Genomic DNA, 26,956 nt, shown 5'->3' with positions numbered 1-26,956 from the left:
CGTCGTCTTATAGACCCTGACATAACGGCTACATTCGTTATTTTTAAGATTTTAACAGAATTTTTAAAGGATTTTATTTTTGTTTTTTTTTTTTTTTAAATTGCCAAAATCGTTCCAAATGGTGGGAGGTATTCAAAGATCGGCCCGGCCGAACTTACAGCTTTTTTACTTGTTAAGATTCCTTTTTACGAATGAATACGAGCGATCATTGGTTTCCGAGACATGTGATCGCCAGAAACTTTAATTAGCCAAATAATGGTTTTCCTGTAAAAAGACTCCAGGGAAATACATCTGGGGCTGGGCTTGTTCTATGGAAATATGAAATGAAAAATATTTCCTTTCCTTTATTAAAGTTTTCATTTCATATTTTCATAGAACAAGAATTGAGGCCCTGGTTATAGTTATAGTCTTAGAAACACAAATTTTCAATAATGCCCACTTTATGTAACCCTACCTTTCAACATTTTTTTCCACCCCAATTAAAACATTTACAATTTAAGTTTTTTTATTCGTTTTTGTTTTCTTTATATTTTTATTTGGAAAATGTTTGCAATAATTTCATCATATGCTTTTTTGTATTTATTATTTTTTTTTTAATTTTTTGTTGTTGTTGTTTAACATCATGTTACAGAAAGAGTTGTTGGTTGGTTGTTGTTTTGTTTGTTTGTTGGTTGGTATGCAATTTTATAATGTAATTTCGAATAGATATTTTGTTGTTTTTGTTTGTTTGTTTGTTTGTGTTAATTATATATGATTCTCTTCTCACTTCGAAAATTAGGCTGCTGTATGACCTACTACGGTTTTCGGTTTTATGTTGGGCTTTTTTTATTGTTGTATTTGTTTGTTTTTTTTTCTGTTTTTTTTTTCATTTTAATAAAAAATATTTTTTTGTTATTCAAAGTGGTTTTGCATCATTTTTGTTTTATATAGTAATAATAATATAAACTATTTTTTGTTGTTGTTTAAAAAATAATAATGATTATAAAATGACAAAAATAATTAGGAAAAAAATAAAAAAATTAAAAATATATATATTTATTTTTTGTATATGTGTAAATCTGTTAAGATAGTTATTTGTTTGTAATTTCTTATAATTCGTGTTAGATAATGAGGGGAGAGTTTATTTGTTAAATGTGTGTGAATTTATTTTTATATGTATGTATGTGGGGAGTGTGTATGTGTGTCCTTCATTAATTATTAATAATAATCATAGAATGACGTTTTTTTTGTATTTTATTATTATCTGCTTTTTGTTGTTGCTGCTAATTCTTTTTTTATTTATTTTTTGTTTGTTTGAAATTCATATAATAATTTAATAAAAATATATATTATATTCATTAAAATTATCCATTATTTTGTTTATAAAATAAAAAAAAAACTGAAAATAAAAACATAATTAAGAATAAAAAATTATATATTTATGTTATGCTGTATTTTATGTATATTTTGTTGTTGTTGTTTTTGTTTGTATGTAATATGAATTCATTTAATATATCCCAAAACTCTTCGGTTGGGTTAATTATTTTTCTTTATTTCATTTTGTTTTCCTTTTAATTTTCAAAATATTAGGTTATGTTTTTTGTTTTATTTTATAACTCCTCATCTTCCAGCTCTGGTTGTTGCCAAAAATGAGGGAGAGTATAGGGGAGAGTGAGCTAACGGTTAAGTCGTTCTCATTTTTGTTTTCCTTTAAAGAGTTTCTGTATTTCTTCTGGCCAAAGAAATGTAACAGCTATGCTTTTTCATTGTTGTTGTTGTATGAACTCTTTTGCATTTTCTTTTTTCTTCTTTTATTTTGTAATTAATAAAGTAATGTGTTTAAGAAATTGTTTTAAACTTTAGTTTTTTTTCTTTTTCTTCTTGTTGTTGGTTTGTTTCATAAGTGTTTCTATCCTGTTCGCCGGTTAACAAACGTGTGTGTGTGTTTCTTTTTGTCATTATACATCTTGGTTTTTGCTGGGGTAGTTTTTTTGCGTTTTTGTTTTCTTTTTAATTTATTTCATAGGACTGAAAGGGAAAGTCCAGAATATTCCTTGGAAAAGTTTATCCTTTTTTATTTAAGGGTAATTTTGTCGCTTCTTTCTCGTAGTTCTTCTTAAAAGTAGTCTTATGGCTGAATACTCTTTTCCATACTCATCCATGCTTGGTAAATTTTATTTTTCCTTTTGAAGTTATTCCATATTTCTTGTGTTCCTTTATTTCGTTTTGAATTAATTTTTTTGTAATAGAAAATAATTTGTTTTTTCATTTTTGTTAATGCATATTTGTTAATTCCTTTATAAATTATTTTCTATTAGCTGTGTGTGGTTCGTGGAGAGGGGGATTTTTTTTGGCTAAACAAACAAAGAAAAGCGCCTTTTTATAAACTTACTTTCGTTATTTTGTTTATTTTAAATTTTTAATAAATTTGCCTTTTGTCTATGTTGTTTAATTGTGATTAGCTGAAACAAAGAAAATATTATTTTAATTAATTTTTTTTATTGAAAATATCATTTTTTAATTAAATGTTGTGGTGAGGTGGATAAATGCAGGTCTAATGAGAGGTGGATGAGTGGATCTTAACAAAAAGTATTAAATTAAAACAAATATACAGGGTGATATGATGAACAAACAAATATACAGGGGGAGGTACGAGAAGAAGTGTGCCGATAAATTCCATATTCACATCAGATCTCTGGTTGAGAGAAATATTGGGATGTACAAAGTTTGAAAGTAATCGGATGCTCCTTTCGCCTCCTTTGACCCGTTGTAAGGGAGGTACCAGAAGGAGTTGTCCCGTTATTCATACTAGATCTTCTGTTGGTAGAAATTTCAATACAATCGGACTCTTATATCACGTTATGAGAGTTGTCATTATTCAAAAGTTGGCCTTTGTGGGGGAGGTACTTGATACATATATACAGGGTGAGATGGGAAAACTGCAACCAACTTCAGACTGTTGTCCATATGATATGGAGGCCATGGCGGATTTTTGAATACCAGTATTTATAAAAATAAGTCCCAAATACCTGAGGGTGGTTTCAATATGGGAGAATGAGAAGCCCAAGTCGTTCAGTCGGACATTTCTAACCTCGAATTGCTACGCTTGATTGTCAGTTCAAATTTCTCAAAAAAGTCTCGGCACAAATTCAAGAACCTCTTGTTAGGCAAATGGGACATCAATCAAAAACTGATCCTATTCCAAAGTATGAGAAAAGTGTCACAATTTTCGCTACAGAAGATGGATCTTGTCACTCAAGGTCTTTTTTCGTAAACCAAATGCTCAACATAATTCCGTCCGTTGAATTTCCAGGCCAATACACCACATAGCGAGAGTGCAGCAATCCAAATTTTAAAAGAATATGTGGGATTGATTTCATGTGCGAAAGAAACTTAACCTAGTTGTTTATCTGGTGTTAACCACCCACATGTTTTCTGAAGCCTGGAAAGTGAGCAAGAAGGTCCCGCTACTGAAGCCTGTGAGGATTCCAGCGAAAGCGATAATACAAAGCCAACTTCGCCAATAGAAAGACTCTTGAGGTTTTACTCCTTTCCATCTATAAATACGGATTCCATCCCCAACATAGTACCACAGCAGCATTGCGCATCATTACCATATGTATCAGTCGAGGATTAAACCAGAACAAGCCGTGTTATAAATGGAAACGGGGAGTGCCCAAGATGGGGTGATATCTCCGGATCTATTTAACCACTACCCTACCGGAATTCCTCCCCTTTCCCCAGACGGCATAGGGATCTAACGTATGCAGATAATTGCACGATCATGGCGTCAGGGCCTGTTGTTGAGGACATATATTTAAGAATGAACACCTGTCTTGCGGAGCTTCCAAGCGAGGGATATGAAAATATTCTGCCACTAAGTCACGGCCATACTTTTTACCACATGGTCAGTGGAGATGAGATCACAGCTGAATGTGCAGGCCGAGTCGTCCACGCAAAAGTAGAAACATTACAAACTGCTGGACAACGAATGTTTTCTCATCGGAGAAAACCAAATTCGGCAGTTCACCACTTTCGGCCAAGCTACTTTCGGAAGCAACTCTTTAGCTCTTTTGAATCTATTTTCTTTCTGTTGTGGTGTAAGTTCTTGCACTTTCTTGAATTGCAATAGCTTTACCCCAGCTCATTTTTCAATATTTGCCGAATGGAATATTGCCATATGTTCAGCTCACGAGAGATTTTTCGGCCACTGCGACGCGAGTCTCGATCAAGTCGCTTCTTTACTTTTCGAAGCATTTCTGCTGATGTTGCTGTTTTCTTCCGTCCACTTGCTTGACGTCGGTAACGAGCGATGCTACGAGACACAAAAGACTTCTTCACATTTAAAGATGGAGTGCTCTAACGATAGCCACTTGTGGGTTTTCAGGCAAATATAAAGAAATCACATGATCACGCTTGAATTCCATCACGAATAAATTTTTTTCTGGAAAATTCTAACCAAAATGCTTTTGTACGCTTGTAAACAGCTGTCGGACGAGTGGCTTAGAAATGACAGCAGTCTGAAGTTGGTTGCAGTTTTTTCATCTCACCTTGTATAGCCATGCCAACGTACGGGAAGAACCTTCGCCTTCTCATGCAAATGGTCCACTGGTGTCACGAGGAGGCACCCTGTCGCAGGTCTCAGGTCAACATTCAGGCAGGTCTGGATATTCCCCTGTATTAGCAGACCACACTGGGGCATCATAGCTACCCACAGACCGAGCTATTGCGTTATAAAGGGTCAAGAAGGTCTCACTGTCCATAGCACAAGTGCCGCCGTCGCTAGCGCCATGAGGACCAAAATGATCGTGTTTGAACGTGTCAAAGAGGTTAGTTGAATATGTGCACCTTCGGTTGGCCACCAGAACTCAAGCGCTAGCCATGGTGATGGTGTGGGCCGCCATAACAGCCGATGGTTGCTCTCCGCTCGTATTAATCGAGCGTGGCATCAGAATAAATGCCGAATATTATCGCGAAAATATTCTGGAGGGTGCATTAAAGCCTTGGACAGGCAAACATTTTGGCCGCAGACTTGGACATCCCAACAGAATTCCGCACGATCGGACTCAGCACGCGCTGAGGTTCCTCGCTTCATTTCCGGCGCACAATGGCCACCAAAATCTCCGGATACCAATCCGTTGGACTATTGTGTCTGGAGTATTTTGGAAAGCAAGATTGGCAGTAAAAAATACCAAAGTGTCGATCACCTCAAGCAAGCGCTTCACCGGGAATGGGCCAAAATACCGCAGAGCAACATTCGGGCAGTGGTTTCATTGGCGGTTTGAAGGCCATAATTCGTGCCAAAGGTGACCAATTCGAACAAATCTAAACTTATTCTAAAATTTGATGCTATTTCCGACATTTTTTGCTTTCATTCAATAAAATTTAAAAAAATTTAAAAATTATGGCGTACAACATATAATGTTATTACAAAAGCAACCAATGATAGCCGAGGATATACTGGATTTAAAATAATGTATAAAATTTTAGAAACCATTATAAGTTCTGAAATTTTCCCCCCGATTTCAACATATATATCGAGAGCTATGGCCTTATTCCCAGGTGTCTGACAAAAGTGAAAGAGAACTAAGTGTCGAGCAAGCGCTTCGCCGGGAATGGGCCAAAATACCGCAGAGCAACATTTGGGCAGAGTGTGATGGTTTCTTTGAAGGTTTGAAGGCCATAATTCATACCAATTCGGACAAATCTAAATAAATTCCAAAAATTTTATTCTATTTCCGAAATTTTTTGGTTTCATTCAATAAAATTAAAAGAAAAATGTAAAAATTATGGCGTTTGACTTTGTTGCAGTTTGTTTTTATCTCACCCTGTATATTGTTGTTACAATGATGGCCGAGGATAAACTGGATTTAAAATAATGTATAACATTTTAGAAACTATTATAAGTGTTGCAATTTTTCCCCGAACATATATATCAACAGCTATGGCCTAATTCCAGGTGTCTAACAAAAGTGAAATAGAACAGAAATTGGTTGGCGAGTATTAGACTAACAATGAACATGTGCAATACAAAAGCAGAACAAATATTTTCACTGCAGGCATATGTGAATAGGAATTAAATATAAACGCAAAAGGCAAGCAGCAATACACTATTAAACACACAAAATAACCAATAATAAACAAATTAAAGAAAAATGAAGAAATAAAAAAATGGTTGGTATTGTTTTGTGCTTTTCGCATATAAATATATAAATTTATTCAAATTTTAGCATATTTTTTTGTTGATGTTGTAATATATTTTGTTGTGGTTGTTTAAGTTAATAATAGTTATAATAATATATTTAATATTTCTTTAGCAAATAAGATTACTTTGTTTTTGTTTTGTTTTCTCTGTTTTGTTTCGTTTTTATTCTTCCTAATTTTAAAGAGTAGATTCTTCTTTCAAAAAAACATTTTAAATATATAAATTAAAAAAAAGTATAATGTGCAATTATTGCATTATTATTATGATTAAGTAAGTAAATTAAAGTTTTGTTGATTTTTGTTTTGTTTTCTTTTCTTTTGTTTAGTTCTTTTTGTTTGTAAAACATTAAATTAATGAACAATTTCAAATCAAACAAAAAAAAATATGTATGCGTGTGGGGAGTAGTGGAGGCGGGGGTATGGAGTGTGGTGTCGTTTTGTCGTCTTGCTAACTTATGTAGTAAGTAGTAGTGTTGGGAGCAGCGGTGAGAATGTTGTGGTTGAAGAATGGATAGTCAATGGGAATTAAGCCATGTTTCATAGGTGCGTTTGTGTTTTTATGTTGGATGGGTGGTGGTTTTGCTGGGATGATTTGTGAGGATCATGGATAGTTTGGGGGGAAATAATCTGAGTAATTTTTAATTACCTCGATTTGGGCCAGCATTGGCCGCATTGTTCGCATAATAGGGTTTATTCATTTGCTGAGGTTGACCGGCAGCTTGTGGATTATTGTTGCCGCCACCTCCTTGATTATTGCCACCGGGACCACCAGGGCCACCTCCATTGCCAGGAGCACCACCTCCAACTTGGGCGCCAACTTGGGGACCACCAGGGCCACCTTGTGGGCCACCACCACCACCATTATTACCGCCGCCGCCTCCACCCTGCCGCAGATTCTGTGGCTGTTGACCTCTTTGAACTTGTTGCTGTTGTTGGACTTGCTGTTGCTGCTGCTGTACTTGTTGCTGTTGACTCTGTGGTCCTTGCGGATGCTGGGGATAATTAGTGGGTCTCTGTATTGGTGTGGGATAACGTCCTGGCTGTGAACCTTGCGCACCGGGCGGAGGTCCACCTACGGCACCGCCGCCACGATTATTAGGATTCATATTTTGATTGTTGGCTCCGGGACCACCACTTGCTAGTCTCTGTTGAACGGCAGCTTGTTGAGATTGTTGTTGAGCGGCTGCTTGTTGTTGCATAACTTGATCCCACTGAAAAGGTATAGAAAGAAATTTAAAAGATTAACAAAATGTTTGAGAGATTTCGAAATGCACAATGGAGTCACTTTTGGGAAAGGAGATGAAGGCTAAAGACTTGAGGATTTTTATCGGATTTCATGCATATTTGGCAATGAACTCGACTCGGTTATATGTCATTCGGTGAAGCAACCGTTACTACTTCTTTTGATTGATGGAGAAACAAAACTCCGGAGAGGTCCAACAAAACTGATTAAACGAGAGGGATTGCAATGTCCCAAAAGCAATTTGCCAACACCCCTCGGACGAGAACAAGGTCGCTTATAACCTTGAGATAATGTTTTGAGTGATGGAGAAATAATCTCCGGAAAGGTCCAACAAAAGTGAATGCATGAGAGGGATTGTAATGCCCCAAAGGCAATTTGGTCAACACCCCCCGGACGAGAAGGCCGCTTATAACCTTGAGATAACGTACTGCTCCCAGTACCTTTAAGGGTAGCCCTTTCTGGCTACAAAGCCCTCATGGCCTTTGCATTTGTTAATTCTAACAAGTCTTTATCCTAAGGACAATTTATGTGGCGCAGTTTCTTCAGCTCGATTCTTCAAGAATTTCGAAAGTTCGCCATTAGATATTTGCAACCCTTTAAAAAGTCGTTTTATGTGGGAGAATTCCTTAGGGAAACTCATCATAAAATATCTTCCATCCTAGAAGATCCGAACGTTTTTAAAGTTCTTCCTTCTGTAGATGACACTTGAAATTTTATTATACTTCATCTCAAATACTTATTTTTGTGCTACTTACACTTCCATAATTCTTCAGATGTGGTGGACTGGGCTGTGATTGAGCATGTTTAACTAGGTTCAAACTGCCATCGGCTCCCAAAGGGCTTTTTAGCTGGCGACCCATCTATTTGAAAAAAAAAACGAATACATTTTTAAAAACAAATCATTAGGCATCTCACCAATCACAACTTACCGAATCTTGCATATGTGCTTGCTGTTGACTCGACTTGATATAAGCCGCTGCCGCCGCTTGTTGGGGCGTGGGTCCACCACGATACTGATTTATTGTCGCTGCCGTTAGCAGTTGTGAGTTCATAAATGGTGTATTGAAATTACCCATTGTATGTTGAGATTGTGGACCAGGTGGACCCTGTGGAGGTCCGGGTGGTCCATTCGAACCCGGTGGACCACCTTGATGTCCGGCATGTCCATATAAGCTGGCAGCAGCTGCCGCTAGGCCATAGTTCTGGGCAGCTGCTCCGGCACCTTGGGGTGGTGGACCACCATAGAATGCAGCTGGACCACTGGGACCACCGGCAGAATTCGAATAGTAACTGTTCGATTGTAGCTGATGTCCGGGTGGTGGACCGGGAGGACCACCTTGATGTTGTGGTGGACCGGTGGCATAAAGATTCATGTACTGTTGAGCTGCTGCAAAAGGACCACCGCCACCACCAGCCTTCGAACCGATGGTACCCAATTGTTGAGAGGTGGGTGGTGGTTTAACCGAGCCCACCGCTGACATTAACGAGTTGGAATTTGATGAAATAATTGTTACCGCCGCATTGGGATTGTTCAATTGCTGAGAATTGGGATTACCGAATGGTGAAGGGCCTCCGCCCATGCGGAATTGCGATGTTAGGTTTGAATATATTTCCGGTGTGGGTGCGGTGCCCATGTTTGGCGGTGTTTGCATGGGATAGGCATTAAAAGGGCCACCGGCTGCTGCCGCCGCTCCATAGTGTCCGGGAAAACTGTGAGCTGCAGCAGCCGAAAATTGTGAACGGTTCGAATGATCTATAGAATGGAATGGTGCATAGAGGCCACCTTGTGATGGTGGCGGGGGCATCTGAGATGAATTGAAGACGACGGCTGCCGCCGGTGGAGATGGTATGGTGGAGATGCCTGTGAATTGCGGTGAGGCCTGATAGAAGGGTTGTGGAGCGTGCATTTGTTGTTGAGCCGCCGACTGTTGCTGTTGTTGTTGCTGCTGCTGGTGTTGCTGTTGTTGCTGCTGCTGCATATTGGGTGGCGGCGACATACCCATCGATGACGAATGATGTTGTTGCATTTGTTTGGCCGCTGCCGACACCTGTTGTTGCTGCTGTTGCTTCACAACTTCCGATGAGTGTTTCATCTGTTGTTGTTGCTGCTGTTGGACCACCGCCGCCGCTGCCTGTTGTTGCTGTTGGGGACTTGGATAGCCACCCACAACGGAGTTATCATCGCCGGCTCCAACCACAATCCCAGCAGCTGCTGCTGCGGGTCCGAACTGCTGTTCTAGCTGAGCAGCTGTATCAAAGGGTGAAGCATGGGTACCAAATGCCGAGGGCACTCCCGCACCGGGAGATGACAGGGCATGATGTTGCATGTGTACTGCGGCCACGGCATAATGTGGCAAATGTTGTTGCTGCTGTTGTTGTTGGGAGGCTGCAACGGCGGCAACAAAAGATGCCGCTGTCATATGACCACTGGTATCGACTGGTTCCATTTGTTGTTGTTGCTGCTGTTGTTGTTGTTGGTGATGCAATTGCTGTTGTTGCTGCTGCTGTTGCAATTGCTGCTGCACAGCTGTGGCCGCATCGGAGGTCATGGGTTGGACACTTTCCCACACTTTCTTGACACTGGCAATTTTCATATTCAAATCGGCGGCCGAGATAAGATTTTGGGCCTGTTGAGATTGTTGTTGTTGTTGCTGCTGCTGTTGTTGTTGATGTTGGGGAGTATGTTGTTGCGGCGGCTGGTGTTGTGGTGTTTGTTGCTGCTGTTGCATGCCAACTTGTTGCGCCTGCTGCTGTTGTTGTTGCTGCTGCTGTTGGTGTTGCTGGGCACTGTTATTCTGTTTTACCACAGCCTCATTGTCTGCAGGAACACCACTGGAGGCCATGCCCTTAGTGGCTGTCGTATACGACTCTGTCGCATCACCGAATGAGAAGCCTAGCTTCATTTCCTTGTCATAATCGGATGAAGATGGACCGCCAGGCACAGTCTGAGAATTATTTGAGTCACCACCTGCCGCTGCAGTTGCTGAGCCATTTCCAGTAGCCGTTGGTTTTGTGGCATTGCCACCACCAAATGACATCTGTGACAGGGCAGTGGAGAGTGTGTCCACTCCAGTCACCGAAACATTCACATTTGATACCACCGATGAGGTGACCACCAAAGATTCCGATGAACGTTTCATTTGGGCAGCCTGTACCTGTTGTTTGTAGTGGGTATTTTCAAAGATGATAGTATTGACCGGGGCACCATCTATCAAGAGGGTTGAATTATTTGATTTGCCCTCCAAACTACTCAGAGATCCCAGAGAGCCCAACTTATTCTTTTCATTTTCCAGCTTCTGTCCAGCCGAAACATTATTGCTGCTGCTGAGAGGAGCATTATCCGATTTTCCACTCTTGGAATCTTGTGTTGTGGACTTTTGTTGAGATGTCGAGGTTGTCGATCCAATCGAAGCAATACTAGCCGACGATCCAGTCGATTTAAGACTTCCCAATCCAGTTGGAGTCTTTGTTAGGGTTGATGATTGATGCTGTTGCTGCTGAAGGCTACCTCCTGTGGGGGTTGCTGATTTATTAGCTTGTGCTCCACCACTGGATGAACCCTGTTGAGCAACAGTTGTTGGCAGTGTTGTCATTTGTAGATCCTGTTTCTTAGCGGCTTGTTGTTGCGATCCCGCGCTCATAGATGCATTAGACGCTCCACCAGATGATGATGCTGCTGCATTTGTGCTTCTTGTGGATGCCGCCGTACTGGTAGAGTTTGAGTTGGAGGGCAAAGCGTTAATGCTGCCCGATGCAGGAATGTCTTTTTCCTTGGAAGCTGATTTCTTCTCCCGTTCAAGAGTTGTGTTGCTTGTCCGCATCTCGTCGTCAGTTTTGCTGCTAGAAACACTTTCTTTTCTAGTCTGAGACTGTTGTTGCTTAGATGGTGTGGTCGATGATGACGACGCTGATGTTTTCTTCTCACTTTCGCTCGTTTTTTTCTGTTGCTGTTGAGGCGGGGTTGTCTGCTTGTTAGCAACTTGGTTGCCAGTGGAGGACGCCGCTGACGAAGAGGATTGGTTGGTGTTGTTGCGCTCTCCGCCATCCTTTATGTCCTTACCAACCTTTGATAGACCTGCACTTAGAGCCATTTGATTTTGTTTGGTCTTATCCAAATCCGAGTTGTTTGTCTCCGATGACTCTGAAGTCCGTTTCATGTCCTTGTGATCGTCCTGATAACTCTGGCGACCATATTGACGCTGTCCACCCGATGCCGAAGAACGTCCATCGTTACTGCGTCGATACGATAACGATGCTATACCACGGTCACCCATGTTACCGCCACCACCACGACCTCGCCGTGATGGCTCTCCCCTGGGGGCAAATCCACGATCATCGCGATCAGAACCACGACCGCCTCGGTCGCGATCACGATCACCTCCTCCACGGCCACCATCTTTGCGTGGTACTTTAGGGCTGCGTTCCGAACGCCTGCCACTGCCATATCCACCACCACCGCCACCCTCCTCCATCATGTCGTCGTCTTCATGATCCAGGTAATGGTCTTCAGGGCCTTGATAACGGCCGCCTCTTGAATTTCCACCTCGTTGATTCCAACCACTATCGCGATTGCCGCGATAGGAACTACCACTGGCATTGAAAGTGCGACTATGGGAAACACGCATGTCGCGCTCACGATCACGATCACGATCTCGGTCTCTATCGCGGTCGCGATCACGACCGGAACTGCTGCCTCCACCGCTTCTGGGACTAGGTCGTTTCTCCCTTTGGGGTTGTGGTGCAGCTGTCACACCTGCCGACGAGCCACTACGTTCTCCCTGCTCTGCTTGTTGTTGCTGCTGTTTACCATGGGAGTCAGACTCATTACCCGTAGCTGTTGTCGAAGGAGATAACGAATTCATTGAGTCATTTTGCTTTTGCGTATCCGAGACCACCGGTGATTCGGTCGCAGCATTATGCTCCTGTTCCTCCTCCGCCTGCTTACTCTCTGCCAATTTCGAGGCGTGCATATCTGAATGTCCAACACCACCCAGCGACGATGTCGAATTTGAACTTAATTTCTGATGTTCAATCGATTCGGAACGACGCAGAATTTGGGTGGGAGCAAAAGAACTTGTCGATGCCTGGTCACTGCTTTCACTGATGCGATGTTGTTTGTGTTGCAGCTGTGGAGGACTTTCTTCCTCTGATACACTCTTCTGGGTGTGGGGCCGTTGCAGAATTTTAATGGGTATTGAGTCATGGCTGTGTGATGAGGAGAAACTTTCATCCCTTTGCCTTTTCAACTCCATTTCGGTCTCCTCGGCCCACGAGGATACAATGCCACTTCCGAAATTGGTTGAATCTCCCGAGTAGCCTAATTTTATCGACTCGTCATTTGATGAAACACTTGTCTTGCGTTGAGATGTGTCGGAAATACTGCGGGACAATTGATTGGGTCCGCTAGCTAAGCTGCTGTTGCGGCCATAGTCATCTCCTCTATTGCCACCACCACCGCCGCCGCGACTGTGATAACGATCATCATCCCGATCGCTGTCGTTTCGCGAACGATAACCACCACTTCTGGTATAGTTGTCACGATACTCGCCACGTGGTCCTGAACCTCCTGTACTACGCTGGGGACCACCACTTGATGATCCGCCCTTTTGCATGTAGCGCGTATTTTCATAGTTCATTGAGGAAGATGACGATTTTTCCAAGCCTCCGCCGCTACCACTGTTGCTATTGGGTCCAGAACGACCGGGACCCAAGCTACTACTGCTACTAGTACCACCTGCCTGTTGTTGGCGCAGAAAACGTGGTGGTAAATTAGATTGGAAATGGGCCGAGAATACAGTTTTTGACCCAGGTGGTCCGTTGGAGCCACCCGAGCCAACTCCTCCAATGGATCCTGAGTTGGTGGCATTCATGGTGGATATATTACCAGAACCACTGCCGCGAGAATAGTCTGTAGCTGATCGCACATCTCGGGAGTCATAACCACCTGCACGACTTCCACCGCCACGTTCTCCCCGTTCTCCCCGTTCTGCTGTGCTAGAACGTTCATAACTTCCACCACTGCGACGGGTAGTATTTTCATCAACTGAACCGGCAGTAGATGAGGTCGACATACCACTTCCTCCCGCCGGTTGTTGATCATAGCTGGAATCTCCACCACCTGTGGCAGATTTTTTGCTATTGATTTTCATTTCCAACTCCTGTTTCTTTCTAGCTGCTGCCAATTTACGTTCCATGTCACGACGTTCTTCCTCCTCCTTACGTTGCTTTAATCTCTCATACACGCTAGCATCAATGGTAATGCCGCCAGTACCAACACCGGGACGATGACCGTTTTGGTGTCGGGTATCTTCAACATTATCACCCCCTCCTCCACCAACACCCGCAGATGACTTGTCCCGTTCCGAACTGTCTCGATCCTTTCTTTGCCAACTACCACCACCAGCTGTCGACGATGAACCACTGGCATTGGAGTTTTTACGTTGGTCATTGAGATTGCCACTGTTCTTATTGAATACTGGTCGTTCACGTTCCTGGGTCGGGGTATCCTCCGGAGACTCATCGTCCGAGAAGGTCAGTTTCTTGGTGTAATCGATATCCTCCTGTTTTGTCCAGCTGTCATCGTTGGCAATTGCATTTAGTCGTTCCAAGTCCTCTTCGCGTATAATGGGTCGTTGCATTTGGGCCACTTCCGGTTCAACAATGTATTCCTTGTCTTTGCGATGACCATTATTGCCACCAACGCCGCTTCCATTACCACCAACACCACCACCACCTCCACCATTTGTGGGCGGTGGAGTATTTAGTAAAGGTGGACGTTTGGGTAGAGCAGTTGCTTGGCGGAAACTGCTACTGACGCCAGCCGAATTCGAGCGATGATAATCTTGTGCATTTCCGCGAGGTTGAGGCCTTATGTTCACTGATGACGATGACGAGTCCTTTGTTAGTCCGTTTTGATAGTTGGGTGGAGTCTGCGAACGTCCACTGGAGCTTGATGTAATGCCGCCACCAACTCCTCCTACCCCTCCCCCACTGTTGGCTGGCAGGGGCACACCGCGCTGCATGAACGACGGCATTAGTGACAAAATTGGTAGTGGGACTGCAGCGCTTGGATTTGCAACCGAACTAGTCTGGGGGCCCTGGCCCTGATGGTTCGATTGGCTGTCGGCTGCCGCACCCTTGGCATTCTTTTCCTGTTGCTCCAGCCAGGCGGCAGTATTTGTTTGTGGTCTCAGACTGACTTCGTTCATTTCGCGAGATATATCGCCGTTTCCACTGCCACCACGACCACCACCGTCTCCGCCGCCTTCGTTGCCATCTCTGTAATTGTGTGGATCGTTGCGTTGATGGTGATGCCGACCGCCGCTGCCACGTTCTCGATCTCCGCCGCCACGTTCGCCATGATGATAATCGCCACCACCATTGCCACGCTGATGATGATGATAATTCTGATGATTCGAGTTCGAATGATGATGGTGGTGCTGTTGTTGTTGTTGCTGCTGATGTTGATGATGATACTCCTTTTCGCCACGATCTCGTTCTCGTTCGCCGCCGCCTCCACTTCTGCGATTCGCATTCACATTGCCACCGCTTCCGGCGCCGCCAACTGTGCCATCCAAAGTCGGAAATTCGTGCTGAAACTGTGGACTCTGGTAGAGTGGTGGTACTGTGGCTGTCGGTTTGCCACCTCGTTGGTTGTCGTTGCCTGTCGTTACAGCAGACCATGTTATTGGTTTTTGTTGACTGTGGTGGTGATGAGATTGACTGCCGCTACCTCCTCCTCCTCCGCCGCCGCCACTCTTATTGCCAACAGATGTTGAAGAGTTGAGAATTAATTTACTCCCAACACCGCCGATAACAGTACCGCCGCTGCTGTTGCCGCTATTGTTATTGCCAATGGGGTTGTTGTTATTGTTGCCGCTGTCTCTGCTGTTGTTGCTGCTGCTGTGGTGGCTGTTACTACTGTTGTTGTTTGTAATGTTACTATTGATGTTGCTGCCGCTGCTGCTCTTTGTTGCTGTGGTACTTTTCAATGGGTTATTTGTAGGGCCGGACGTTGGTGTTTGTACGCCTCCTAAAATTTGAGAAAAACATATAGATTGGAGGGAAATGAAGAATAATCTATGATATTTATAATTTGCAGAACCAGTTTGTGTTATTTACTTAATATAGATATAGAATTTTATGCTTGATTTTATGGAGGCTTTTTTATTCCGACACTGAGGAAATAATTTACAAGGAAAATTGGGAAGGTTTTATTTATCTATTTTTTTATATGAAGAAGGATATTACAAAATTGACCAATCAAAGGCCGCCAAAGTTCCTGTTTTTAAAAGGACTCAAACAAAAAACTTGCATAACTCCAGAAATAGCACTAAATCCAAAATATGGGTCCTATTCGAAGCATCTATGAAATATAGACCCTATACGCCTCTTTTCAAACATGTAAATATCTCTTTCCATGCCAAATATGAACAAGTTAAAAAGCAATAAATTCGGCCGGGCCGAACTTTGAATACCCTCCACCAGTAACGAATTTGGAAATTTTAAAAAAATAAAATCCTTAAAAAAATTATGCTAAAATTTTAAAAATACCGAATATAGCAGTTATATTGGGGTCTATACGACGTGGAACTACATAGACATTGTTTGTCATAAGCCATTACCATATTCAAATTTGAAACTTGAAATAAACGGCGAATAATGTAGCTAAAATCAACAAAATATCGTATAGAGGGAGGTACCGTTTTATCGTAGCTGTGCGAAGACCTAGACCAACATAGACAATTTTCTGTCACAGGCTACAGCATCCATTACGAACTTCAAATACGACATCTCAAACAATTTCGGTGGGTATTGTACCTAAACTCGTCAAAATAGCGAATATAGAGAGGTACTGATAAATGGGCCTATACGAAGACCTGGACCTGCATAGGCAATTTTCTGTCACGGACTGTAGTTGCCGTTACGAACTCTAAATACGTAATTTGAAACAATTTCGTTGAATAATGTCGCTAAAATCATCAAAATATCGAACATCGGAAGGTACCGTTATATGGGGGCTATACGAAGACGTGGACCTGCACAGACAATTTCCTGTCATAGGCTGTAGTATCCATTTCGAACTTCAAATACCAAATTTGAAACAATTCCGGTGAATAATGTCGCTAAAATCATCATAATACCGAATATCGGAAGGTACCGTTATATGGGGGCTTTATGAAAACATCGACCTACATGGCCCATTTACGAACTTAACCTGTCTACTGGGGAAAATAATCACGTGTGCAAAATTTTAGCCTTCTATCTCAATTCGTTCGAAAGATAGCGTGATTACAACAGGCAGACGGACAGACAGATAGACAGACGGACAAGGCTAAATCGACTTAGAATTTTACGCTGATCAATAATATATATATACTTTATTGGGTCTGGCATGAGTATTTCGAGGAGTTACAAACGGAATGACAAAGTATGGTGGAGGGTATAAAAAGATGAAAAACTGCAACCAACGTCAGACTGCTGTAATTTCTAAGCCACTCGTCCGACAGCTGTTAAAATTATTCCAGTGACAGCTCATTATATTGTTTACAAGCGTACAAAAGCATTTTGGTGAGGATGTCCAAAAAAATTATTCGTGATGGAATTCAAGCGTGATTACAAAATGAGGTTCCTCGCTTCATTTCCAGCGCACAATGGCCACCAAAATTTCCGGGTTCCAATCCATTGTATCTGGAGTATTTTATAAAGCAAGCTTGGCACTAAAAGATACCAAAGTGTCGATGACCTCAAGCAAGCACCTCGCCGGAAATGGGCCAAAATACCGCAGAGCAACATTCGGGCAGCGTGTAACGGTTTCTTTGCCGCAAGGCCATAATTCGTGCCAAAGGTGACCAATTCGAACAAATCTAAACTTATTCAAAAATTTGATGCTATTTCCGATTTTTTTTGCTTTCATTCAATAAAATTTAAAAAAATGTAAAAATTATGGCGTTTGACTTTGTTGCAGTTTTTTATCTCATCCTGTACTTCCTCCTCGTCTAAAGGCCATAATTCGTGCCAAAGGTGATCAATTCGAACAAATCTAAACTTATTGTAAAATTTGATGCTATTTCCGAAATTTTGTGCCTTTAATCAATAAAATTAAAAAAAATGTAAAAATTATGGTGTTTGACTTTGTTGCAGTTTTTTATCTAATCCTGTACTTCCTCCTCGTCTAGACAAAGCTTACAATATTTAGTATCGTCGTCCCTCCACCATTTATTTACATCACTTACCTTCTTGACCAGTTGTTGTTGTATTATTATTAGCAATAGTTGGCGAACTAGTTGTTTCAGCTTTTAAGGATGGTAGATTAGCTGGTGGTCGCCGAGCGGACGGCACTTTGCCCAAAATTTGCATTCCATGTTTACGTGGCACTTGGTTTTTTTGTGCTGAAGGCTCTGTCGTTTCACCCTAAAAATTATTAAAAAAAAAAAAAAAAAAAACAAAAATGAAAAGAGATGTTAGTACCACACAGCAGAACACACACAAATTAACAGCAATTATTAAAACACAAAATAAAAATGCGATTTAGCGATTTAGATTGCTCGCATTCACTTCCTTCCATTATGGCAGATGACAATGATGAATTAATGCAATACAAATATACAATACTTACACGACTATTTTTGTACATTCGATTTATATCGAGTGCTGAGAACTTGGGCTTGGCATTTCGCTCTCCCCTACTTCCCCCCAGTGTACTCATGCTGCCAATAGATCCTCATTAGCGTTAACTTGCCCCTTGTGCACCAAGCACCTCTCTTCTTCGGATCTGTTTATTTAGGGGGGCTGCTGGCTGGTTGGCTGGCTGGCTAGCTGTTTGGCGGGCTGCTACTGCTGCTCTGGTTGGTGTTGGTTTGCTCGTTTTTGGGGGTGTTTGTTGTAAAAGCCTAGTTTTTGGTTTTTTGTTTTCTATTTTTTCCAAAAGAACCAAAGACCAATATGCCTTTCACTGTTGAAAATTGAAAATAGGATTCAAGTTGGCTTTTGTTGCAGATTTCAATTTGATCTCTATTTCTCCCCCTCTCTTTCCACCTACAAGAGTGCTGGCTTTAGAAATCTTCTCAATCAACAATTATGAAATTGCACAATTGTTGTTGGGCAGAAGAGGTTTGTTGCAGTTGTTGTTGGGATGGATATATTCTTCCTCCGTTTATGTGGTTGTTGCTCCACTTATATCTCTTGGTATTGTTTATGCAAAAACAATAGGATTTTCTTTTGTTGTTTTGCGATTGTGTGTGTGTTGTTGTTGTTGGTTTCTTTTTTTTTCTTTTTAATAGTAATTGCAGTTGTTGTTGTGATTAGAGCGTTCTATATATGCCGGAAAACGGAAAACAAAGAAGTAATGAGTTTTTGGTTTCAATTTTGTTTTTGTTCCAAATGAAAAAAAAATGTTTGGCAGGTTGTTGTTTTTTGTTTGTTGTTGTTGTTTAGGCTTGTTTCCCCTTTCGTGAATACTTTTTCAGTTTATTTTGGTTGTGAGAGAGTTTCGAGTTAATGTTCCTTTCTTTCTGGTTTTTCTTTCCTACTTAGTCTGACTGTTGTTGAATGTCGCCGATATTGTTCTTGGCTATCTCGCAAATGGATGTTTTTCCTATATATGGGTGACTTCTAATGTTGTAAATAATAGTTTGATTTACTTAGGATTTTATTTGTAGTTATATTCCGTTAATGTAAGTTTATTAATTAAACTTCAGTCTTCTGTTTATCCTGAAAAAAATGGGAAAAGAAAAAGTTAGAAATGGTACTCTTTACAATGAGGAGATCTTTAAATTTAAAAAATACGGCAATTTGAATTGTACCGATACATGAAGGTCTAACCGAGTTAAATGTTGTTGTTGTTCCAGTTAGATAATGTGCACTTCTTACGAAAAAACTTCCAGGAATTACTCTTAAGCTGAGATGTGATCTTCATGTGATTCTTTAAACCTCATTTGAAAAAGATCAGATTAGGACGAACCGAAAACACTTGCAAATATTCATAATGCAATTTTGAGAGATTTTATACCCTCCTCCATAGTATGGAGGGTATACTAAGTTTGTCATTCCGTTTGTAACACCTCGAAATATACATTTTAGACCCCAGAGGGTATATATATTCTTGATCAGCATAACATTCTACGTGGATCTAGCCATGTCCGTCTTTAGAAATTACTCTAGCTTCCGAAAAAATGAAGTAGGTTGATAAAATTGTACTCAAATGTATATTATGTCTGCAGGACATTTGGTATTGAAAATGGGTCAAGTAGTTCCAAGTTTTGGTATAGCCCCCATATAATGGTACCTCCCAATATTCGGTATTTCTGTGATTTAAGCGACATTATTTACCGGAAATGTTTCAGATTTGGTATTTGAAGTTTGTAATGGATACTATAACCTATGACAGAAAATTGTCCGTGCAGGGACACGCCTTCGTATAGCCCTCATATAACGGTACCTCCCGATATTTGGTATTTTGATGACATTAGCGACAGTATTCACCGGAATTGTTTCAAATTTGGTATTTGAAGTTCGTAATGGTTACTACGGCCTATGACAGAAAATTGTCTGTGCAGGTCCGTATATCCCCCACATAACGGCACCACCCGATATTCGGTATTTTGATAATTTCAGCGACATAATTTACCGGAAATGTTTCAATTTGGTATTTGAAGTTCGTAATGGCTCATATTTGGTATTTTGATGACTTTAGCGACACTATTCACCGGAATTGTTTTAAATTTGGTTTTTGAATTTCCTAATGGATACTACAGCCTATGACAGAATATTGTCTGTGCAGGTCCACGTCTTCGTATAGCCCCTATATAACGGTACGTCCCGATATTCGATATTTTGATGATTTTAGCGACAATTTTCACCGAAATTGTTTCAAATTTGGTATTTGAAGTTCGTAATGGATACTACATCCACGCTTTCGTATAGCCCCCATATAACGGACGGCATCACCTGATATTCGGTATTTTAATGCTTTCAGCTAAATTATTCATTTTTCAGCTATTCATTTTATTCATGATTTCAGCTAATGCCTTGTGACAAATGTTACCTATGCAGATCCACATCGTCGTATAGAATCTTAACAGATTTTTTAACGGAATTTTTTTTCTGAAGGTGTTACCAGTTCGACTGTCCAACATCCTAAGTTATTTGGCATTGGTTTCTGTGTTAAGCGAAAGGTTGGTTTTCTGATTTGAGTGTCTTAAGTTTGGCTTAACCTGAAAGTGATTCACAACTGTGATCTTCGGATCGCATGAACGTTGACAGATGCATACTTGGACAGACATGCATTTTTAATGGCGACAGAAAACTTTCCACATCTCATCGAATTTTTTGAGATGAGGAGTATTCCTGATTAACGTACAGGTTTCGACTACTACAAACTATCCCAAAATCCAAGGAACCATATTAGATAGCTAGTTTAATTCTCCTCTTAAATTATGTTCTTTTTTTAGAGTTCAGCTATGGCTTAATAAATATAACAGCTGAATATCGGTAGAATGCATCACCTTTGCCCATGGTGCAAACAAAACAAATGTTGACATTTCGTCTGGTTTACAGAATCTGGCGAAACCACTTTTTATTGTGTCGTTGCAAAAATTTGTTTAAATTACATCAAGGTCGGTGAATGGTATGATACAATTAAAAGGTAACTTTGTCACAACTGATTATTAGACTAGCTGTCAAAATACATTACTGTAATTGAAATTAAAGGATAAAAGATTAACAAATCGTATTTATTTAAATGCGGCACAATGCCAAATCGACTCCAAAACAACAAACTATGGCAGGCCGAACAATACGCTGCACCTACTTAATTTAATTGCACCGTCAAACCTACCAACTCACTCCAGAAGACCTCTGGTTACAGTCCATCAAGGAAGCCGAATTTTTAAACCTGGAGCTCGAACTAGATTAGCAGAATCCAAACTTCTGCATGTACTACTGCTAAAAAAGTAACAACAAACATTGAGATTTAGTGAAATTTTAAGTATAACATCTTATTATTGCGCCGTGTTGTAGAAAGTTTTTAAGCTCCGCCAAAATGGTAGCTTACTCCTCTAATGTAATAAAATTAAATATATATATCCATACATCAATGAAAAATCCAAATATATTAATGACTATTTTGTTATGATCGCCATTTATCATCCGACATGACAAATTCCGATTGGACGTATAACATGGCTTTCCATCAATTTCTATTAAATATCCCCCAAATTGTTTGAATCATTTGGCAACACTGTTTTTCCCAATTCTTTTGTGTTTTGCACATAACAGTAAAACCCTCCAACGAAACGCGTTCCAACTGCATTAGAAAATGCACTGGCTAGAAAGAGATGGCTATATTCATAACGCACTAAACATAACATGTATACAACATTAAATGCAAAATAAACGACGACTGATGAATGAAAACAAAAAACAAGGAAAATCGAACATAAAAAAGGAAAAAGAGATATTAAAATTAATGTTCACTTAAGCCTTAAATTCAAAGGGAAAATTCTTTATAAATTCAATTTAGTTGTAGTTGAAAATATCCCTTTCACACGACAGCAAACCCAAATAATGCGAGCTATAAAAATGCATTCTGTTGATCCCTTTTTGGGCCAAAATATTACACCTTTTTCGTTTCGAAACACACACACACATTTGTTGTAAGGACGTGTGTTCCTTTCTTGCAGTATTTCCCCCCTCAATTTGATACTTTTTTCTTTTTTCACATTAGCTTCAAGCAGTTGTTTAGTGAATGGGTGTTGCGGCGGCTTGAAGGGATGCGCTGCGCTGGTTGTTTGCTGCTATCTCCTCCTCTTTATTGTAAGTTTTTTTGTTTGTTAGGTTTTTTCCTATTCACTCCTCTACTCGTTGAAAAGTCAACGAACGAAAAATTGTGGAACAAAAAGAAAAAAAGAAATTTCCAACTTTTGTTTTTTGGTTTGAACAATTTTCGAAACGAAAAAAAAAAACTTATGAGAATATTTTCACAGCTTTTCAATTGTCTTTACATTTTAAAAAACACTTTAGCATTCTTTTAATTATGTTTCTTATCCAACAATATAAAACCGTTTTGAACTTTCTGGACGACTCAAAAAATAATTTTCATCTTTTATTCTTGCGCAAAAAATTACTTTGCAACATTCTTCTTTTCTGATCATCATCTCACCACCATAAACTCTGTTGGAGACTTTTTCACACGATTTTCAAGCTGAATTATAAGTAAATAACACACGCACACGTTTGAAAACGCTTAGGAAATTGATTTCGTTCAATTATTTGTGAAAATTTCTTCATAAATTGATTTATTTTCAGCAATATTTTAATAATAATTTAACCAACACGACTTTTTGCTGCTACTGCACAACTCGCCTTTTTTCGGTTTTGTTAACACGCACACATATACACATACACGTACGTACGTACACGACAAGTAGCGAACACATACAATTATTTGGGGGAAACGAGAGTTTTTGCTCAGAGAATTTTGTTGGTTGTTTGTCGGTAAAATTGTTGTCGACTACTCGTTGATTGCCTTTTTCTACAGTGTTGCTTAAATCGGTAGTAATTAGTTTATGTTGTATTATTTTAGTAGCAAATGGGGTGTTTTTGTAGCAAATATGTAATGTTAGAGGGAATTCTTCGAACAAACGTCAAAATGTAGCGGTAAATGTCAAATATTTATGTTGATTTTGGTCTCTTTGACATTATCTAAAGCCTAGGGTTGAGAAAATGAGAAACTACCAAAAAGAAAAGGAATTCCCCCAAAATTACGACAAATTTATTTCCAAGGGTTGCATTTTTTTTTTTTTTTTGGAAAATTTTAATTTTTATGGATTTCTGGATTATGGATTTCTTATGTTCAGTGCTGCAGTGTTTTGTTCTCAAGTAAATTAATCAACAATACAGGAATAACCAAAACGTAAATAAATAGAGAATTAGAATTGTATTTCATGATCTCTCGTTTGGTTTTTAATCGTAATAATTTATAATAATTAATTAATTATTCTTTTTAAATTAATATATTTCTTAATTGTCCGGCCTTCTGTAAAAGTTGTGTTAAAGTTTAAGTTATTGAGCAAAGATCATGCCATGTATCGACATTTCAGGATCCGATCTGAGCAAAGTTAGTGCGTTTTGCTGGTTTCTACATTAGACTGTTCCTCGACCCTACAGTTTCTAGGTGTCCGCATTATTTTCAGACTGCAAAAGTTGTATTTTTTGAAAAAAAAAACTGCAACCAAATTCAGACTGCTGCCATTTCCAAGCCACTGGTCCGACAGCTGTTAAAATTGTTTCAGTGACAGCTCATTATATTGTTTACAAGCGAAAAAAGAAAAAAAGTTATTCGTGATGGAATTCAAACGTGATAGTTTGATTTCTTAATATTTGGCTGGAAAACCACAAGTGGCTATCTTCGTTAGGCCACTCCAGCATTTAAATGTGAATAAATCTTTTGTGTCTCGTACCATCGCTCGTTGCCGTGATGGTAACTGGTAGCGTAGCCCGACGTGAAGGAAGTGGACAGAAGAAAACAGCAACATCAGCAGAAATGGTTCGAAAAGTAAAGAAGCGACTTGATCGAAACATGCGTTGCAGTAGCCAAAAAACGGCTCGTGGGCTGAACATATCGCAATATTTCATTCGGCAAATATTGAAAAATGAACTCGGGGTAAAGCCATTGGAATTCTAAAAAGTGCAAGAACTTACACTGCAGCAGAAACAAAATAGACTCAAAAGAACTAAAGAGTTGCTTCGCTTGGCCGAAAGTGGTGAAACTGCAGATGAGAAAACATTAGTTGTCCAGCAGTTTGTAAACAAACAAAATGATCGTGTTTGAGGAGGAGGAGGTCAGCTGAAAACGTGCACCTTCGGTTGTCCACCAGAACTCAAGCGCCGGCCATATGGTGATGGTGTGGGTCGCCATTACAGCCGATGGCCGCTCTCCGCTCGTATTAATCGACCGTGGCATCAGAGTAAATGCCGAATATTATCGCGAAAATATTCTGGAGGGTGTATTAAAGCCTTGAGTACGCAAAGATTTTGGCCGCAGACCTGGGACATTCCAATAGGACTCAGCACCATTGCGCTCAGTACGCGACACCCAAGAATGGTTACAAAATGAGATTCCTCGCTTCATTTCCAGCGCACGATGGACACCAAAATCTCCGGATACCAATCCATTAGATTATTGTGTCTGGAATATTTTGAAAAACAAGGTTGGCACTAAAAAATACCAAAGTGTCGATTACCTCAAGCAGGCGCTTCGCCGGGAATGAGCCAAAATACTGCAGAGCAACATTCGGGAGCGTGTGACGGTTTCATTGACCGCTTGAAGGACATAATTCGTGCCAAAGATGACCGATTCGAACAAATCTAAACTTATATTCTAAAATTTGATGCGATTTCCGACAAAAATGTAAAAATCATGGCGTTTGACTTTGATTCAGTTTTTTTATCTGTCCCTGTATGTTCAGATTTAGACTAGGTTATTTTGAGCACACCAGTCCTGTAAAATTTCATTAATATATCGTAGAATGCTCGACATGGACGATAAGGTTTCCCAATTAAAATGAAACTAATAATTAAATTGTATAGTTTTCGGCTGAGATATTTTTTATGAGTTTTACAGAAATCTTCACTAAATCAAGTAAATCCGAATATTGATGAATAAATTATGCTCATATGCGAATATCCGAAGAATTTTGGCCCCATCTTAATGTAAATACAATAAAATACCATAATTTTGTTCTTTAGATATTCCAAATAATCAAACAATTAGTGTCCTCACTAAAATAAACACTAGAATACGCAATGTCTCCATTTGATTCATATTCACATCTCTTTGTTCGAATGGAAAACATTCTTTGTGGATTATTTGAAATGAAATGACAAAAAATATTTCCAATAAGCAGTATTTCAGTCCATTTGTTTTGATACCTTTTTAATGCAACGCCCCGGTGCCATCAAAGTTAGTACCAAATTTTTCTAACACTGCATGTTATGAGCGTGTGTTTGTGTGTTCCTTAACTAGTGCCATTAACTCGTTACGTTTTTCACCCATCGTCAACTATTTGCCAAATATTGAATACATATGGTTGAACCGCTCTCTCACACAGTAAATTTCATAATAACAAAACAAATTACAAAACGAGGGGGAGTAACAAGAAGACCATATACAACCCACCAATACCAATTGTCAGTGAATTGTGTACGTGAGTGTTCAAGAATCAAACCAAAACCAAAAAAAATTACAATAAGAAAAGATGTAAATGAAACTTTATGTGAAAAAGAAGGGATCATTTTAAAGCACTGTTTGTTTAGATTATTTTCTATGGAGAGATTACACCACACATAGAAAGAAAACACATTTCATCCTATTCACGTCCAGTGATATGGCAACACCATACTATGTTCATAACTCATTGCTGCTGCAAGTGTACAAAACAAATTGCAAAAACACCGGCAGATAATTTTTGTTGGTGATGTTTCAAACGGAAATATTTAATGGATGATTAATGTTTGTTTTCACCAATGGCAAAAACGTGTTAACCAAAGCCTATTCTGCTCCGCTTTTCAAACAAATGTGGGCCCTATCATGTCATATCATCCGCATGTCACTTACCTTCTTTCAATCCTCCTTCAATTTTTTTTCCTTTCATCAGATGTTGTATTTCGCCCTAGTTCGTTGCTCTTATAATGGACTGATGAACTTTTCTCGTCGTCAAACAACAATTTCCAGCTTAAAACATTAGCACACACAACACACCGTCTAACCATCCAGCAAAAATTAATTATTTTTGACACTTATTCTTCTTCTTTTTTACTTCAAACGTTGTCGTCGTCGTGTTTGCAGAAAGTGTAAAACCAAATAACTTTTTCAAGTTTTATTTTGCCTTTATTTTTGCAACTACACAATTATTCTCTTCTCTACCATACAAATGTCTCACTCACTCGTTCTCTGTCACTCACACCAGTGTGTGTGTGCGTTTTTTGTACCGAAAAAAATCCAATTCGTTTTCTTTTTTCTTCTTCACCGATTCTTTTTTTTTTTTCTTTTTCTTGTATGGAGAAGGAATTGGAATGCAATTTTTTCATATGAATTTTACACTTTATTTTCGCTTCGCTGTTGAGCTAATTTTCCGGACACACGTTTGCTAAACTTTTTTCTTTTGCTTTTTTGATTTATGAAACGTAAAAACGTTTGGATGTAAAACTAAATTTTATTTTTTAATTTTAATTCTGGGCGAACAGGACAGAAAATCACTCAGACAAATTATAATTTGCTGCTTGTCTAGTTAGGGATAAGTAGCTCGACTTTTAGTACTCAAAGTCGTAGTCAACTAGGACTGTGGTGAAAATCGATTAATCGTTTGTTCATAATCGATTGTGCGACTCAGTGGTGCATAATTGGTCTGCTCCAAAACTGCAAGAATGTAAATGTTTTTACTACTTCTTGCAGGTTCTGGAACAGACCAAATACTATGTTCTCATTGCAATTTTAATCACGTTGTTCGCTATTAGAATTCGGTACACGAT

The 26,956-nt window shown here is 39.7% G+C and overlaps 1 protein-coding gene across 2 annotated transcripts; it reads right to left on the bottom strand.

Moving 5' to 3' along the window:
- Positions 1-556: 556 nt before the first annotated feature.
- LOC101900381 (hornerin) lies at positions 557-26,741 on the bottom strand. Of its 2 annotated transcripts, none has more exons than XM_059118649.1 (7): positions 26,043-26,741; positions 18,045-19,138; positions 17,662-17,839; positions 8,356-15,458; positions 8,182-8,286; positions 6,830-7,394; positions 557-2,441 (listed from the first exon to the last, which is right to left on the bottom strand). In XM_059118649.1, exons 2-7 carry the CDS (start codon positions 18,132-18,134, stop codon positions 2,428-2,430), a joined length of 8,055 nt encoding a protein of 2,684 aa, XP_058974632.1. In that variant the 5' UTR covers positions 18,135-19,138; positions 26,043-26,741; the 3' UTR covers positions 557-2,427. The 2 variants fall into 2 exon arrangements, with proteins under 2 accessions (XP_058974632.1, XP_058974633.1); XM_059118650.1 differs by lacking the exon at positions 26,043-26,741 and adding an exon at positions 22,587-22,741.
- Between the last annotated feature and the right edge of the window lie 215 nt (positions 26,742-26,956).

The sequence above is a fragment of the Musca domestica genome, unplaced genomic scaffold, assembly GCF_030504385.1.
Source record: "Musca domestica strain aabys unplaced genomic scaffold, Musca_domestica.polishedcontigs.V.1.1 13, whole genome shotgun sequence".
NCBI lineage: Eukaryota > Metazoa > Arthropoda > Insecta > Diptera > Muscidae > Musca > Musca domestica.
The sequence above is the reverse complement of the archived record's forward strand: the minus strand, read 5'-3'. Positions and strand labels throughout refer to the sequence as shown.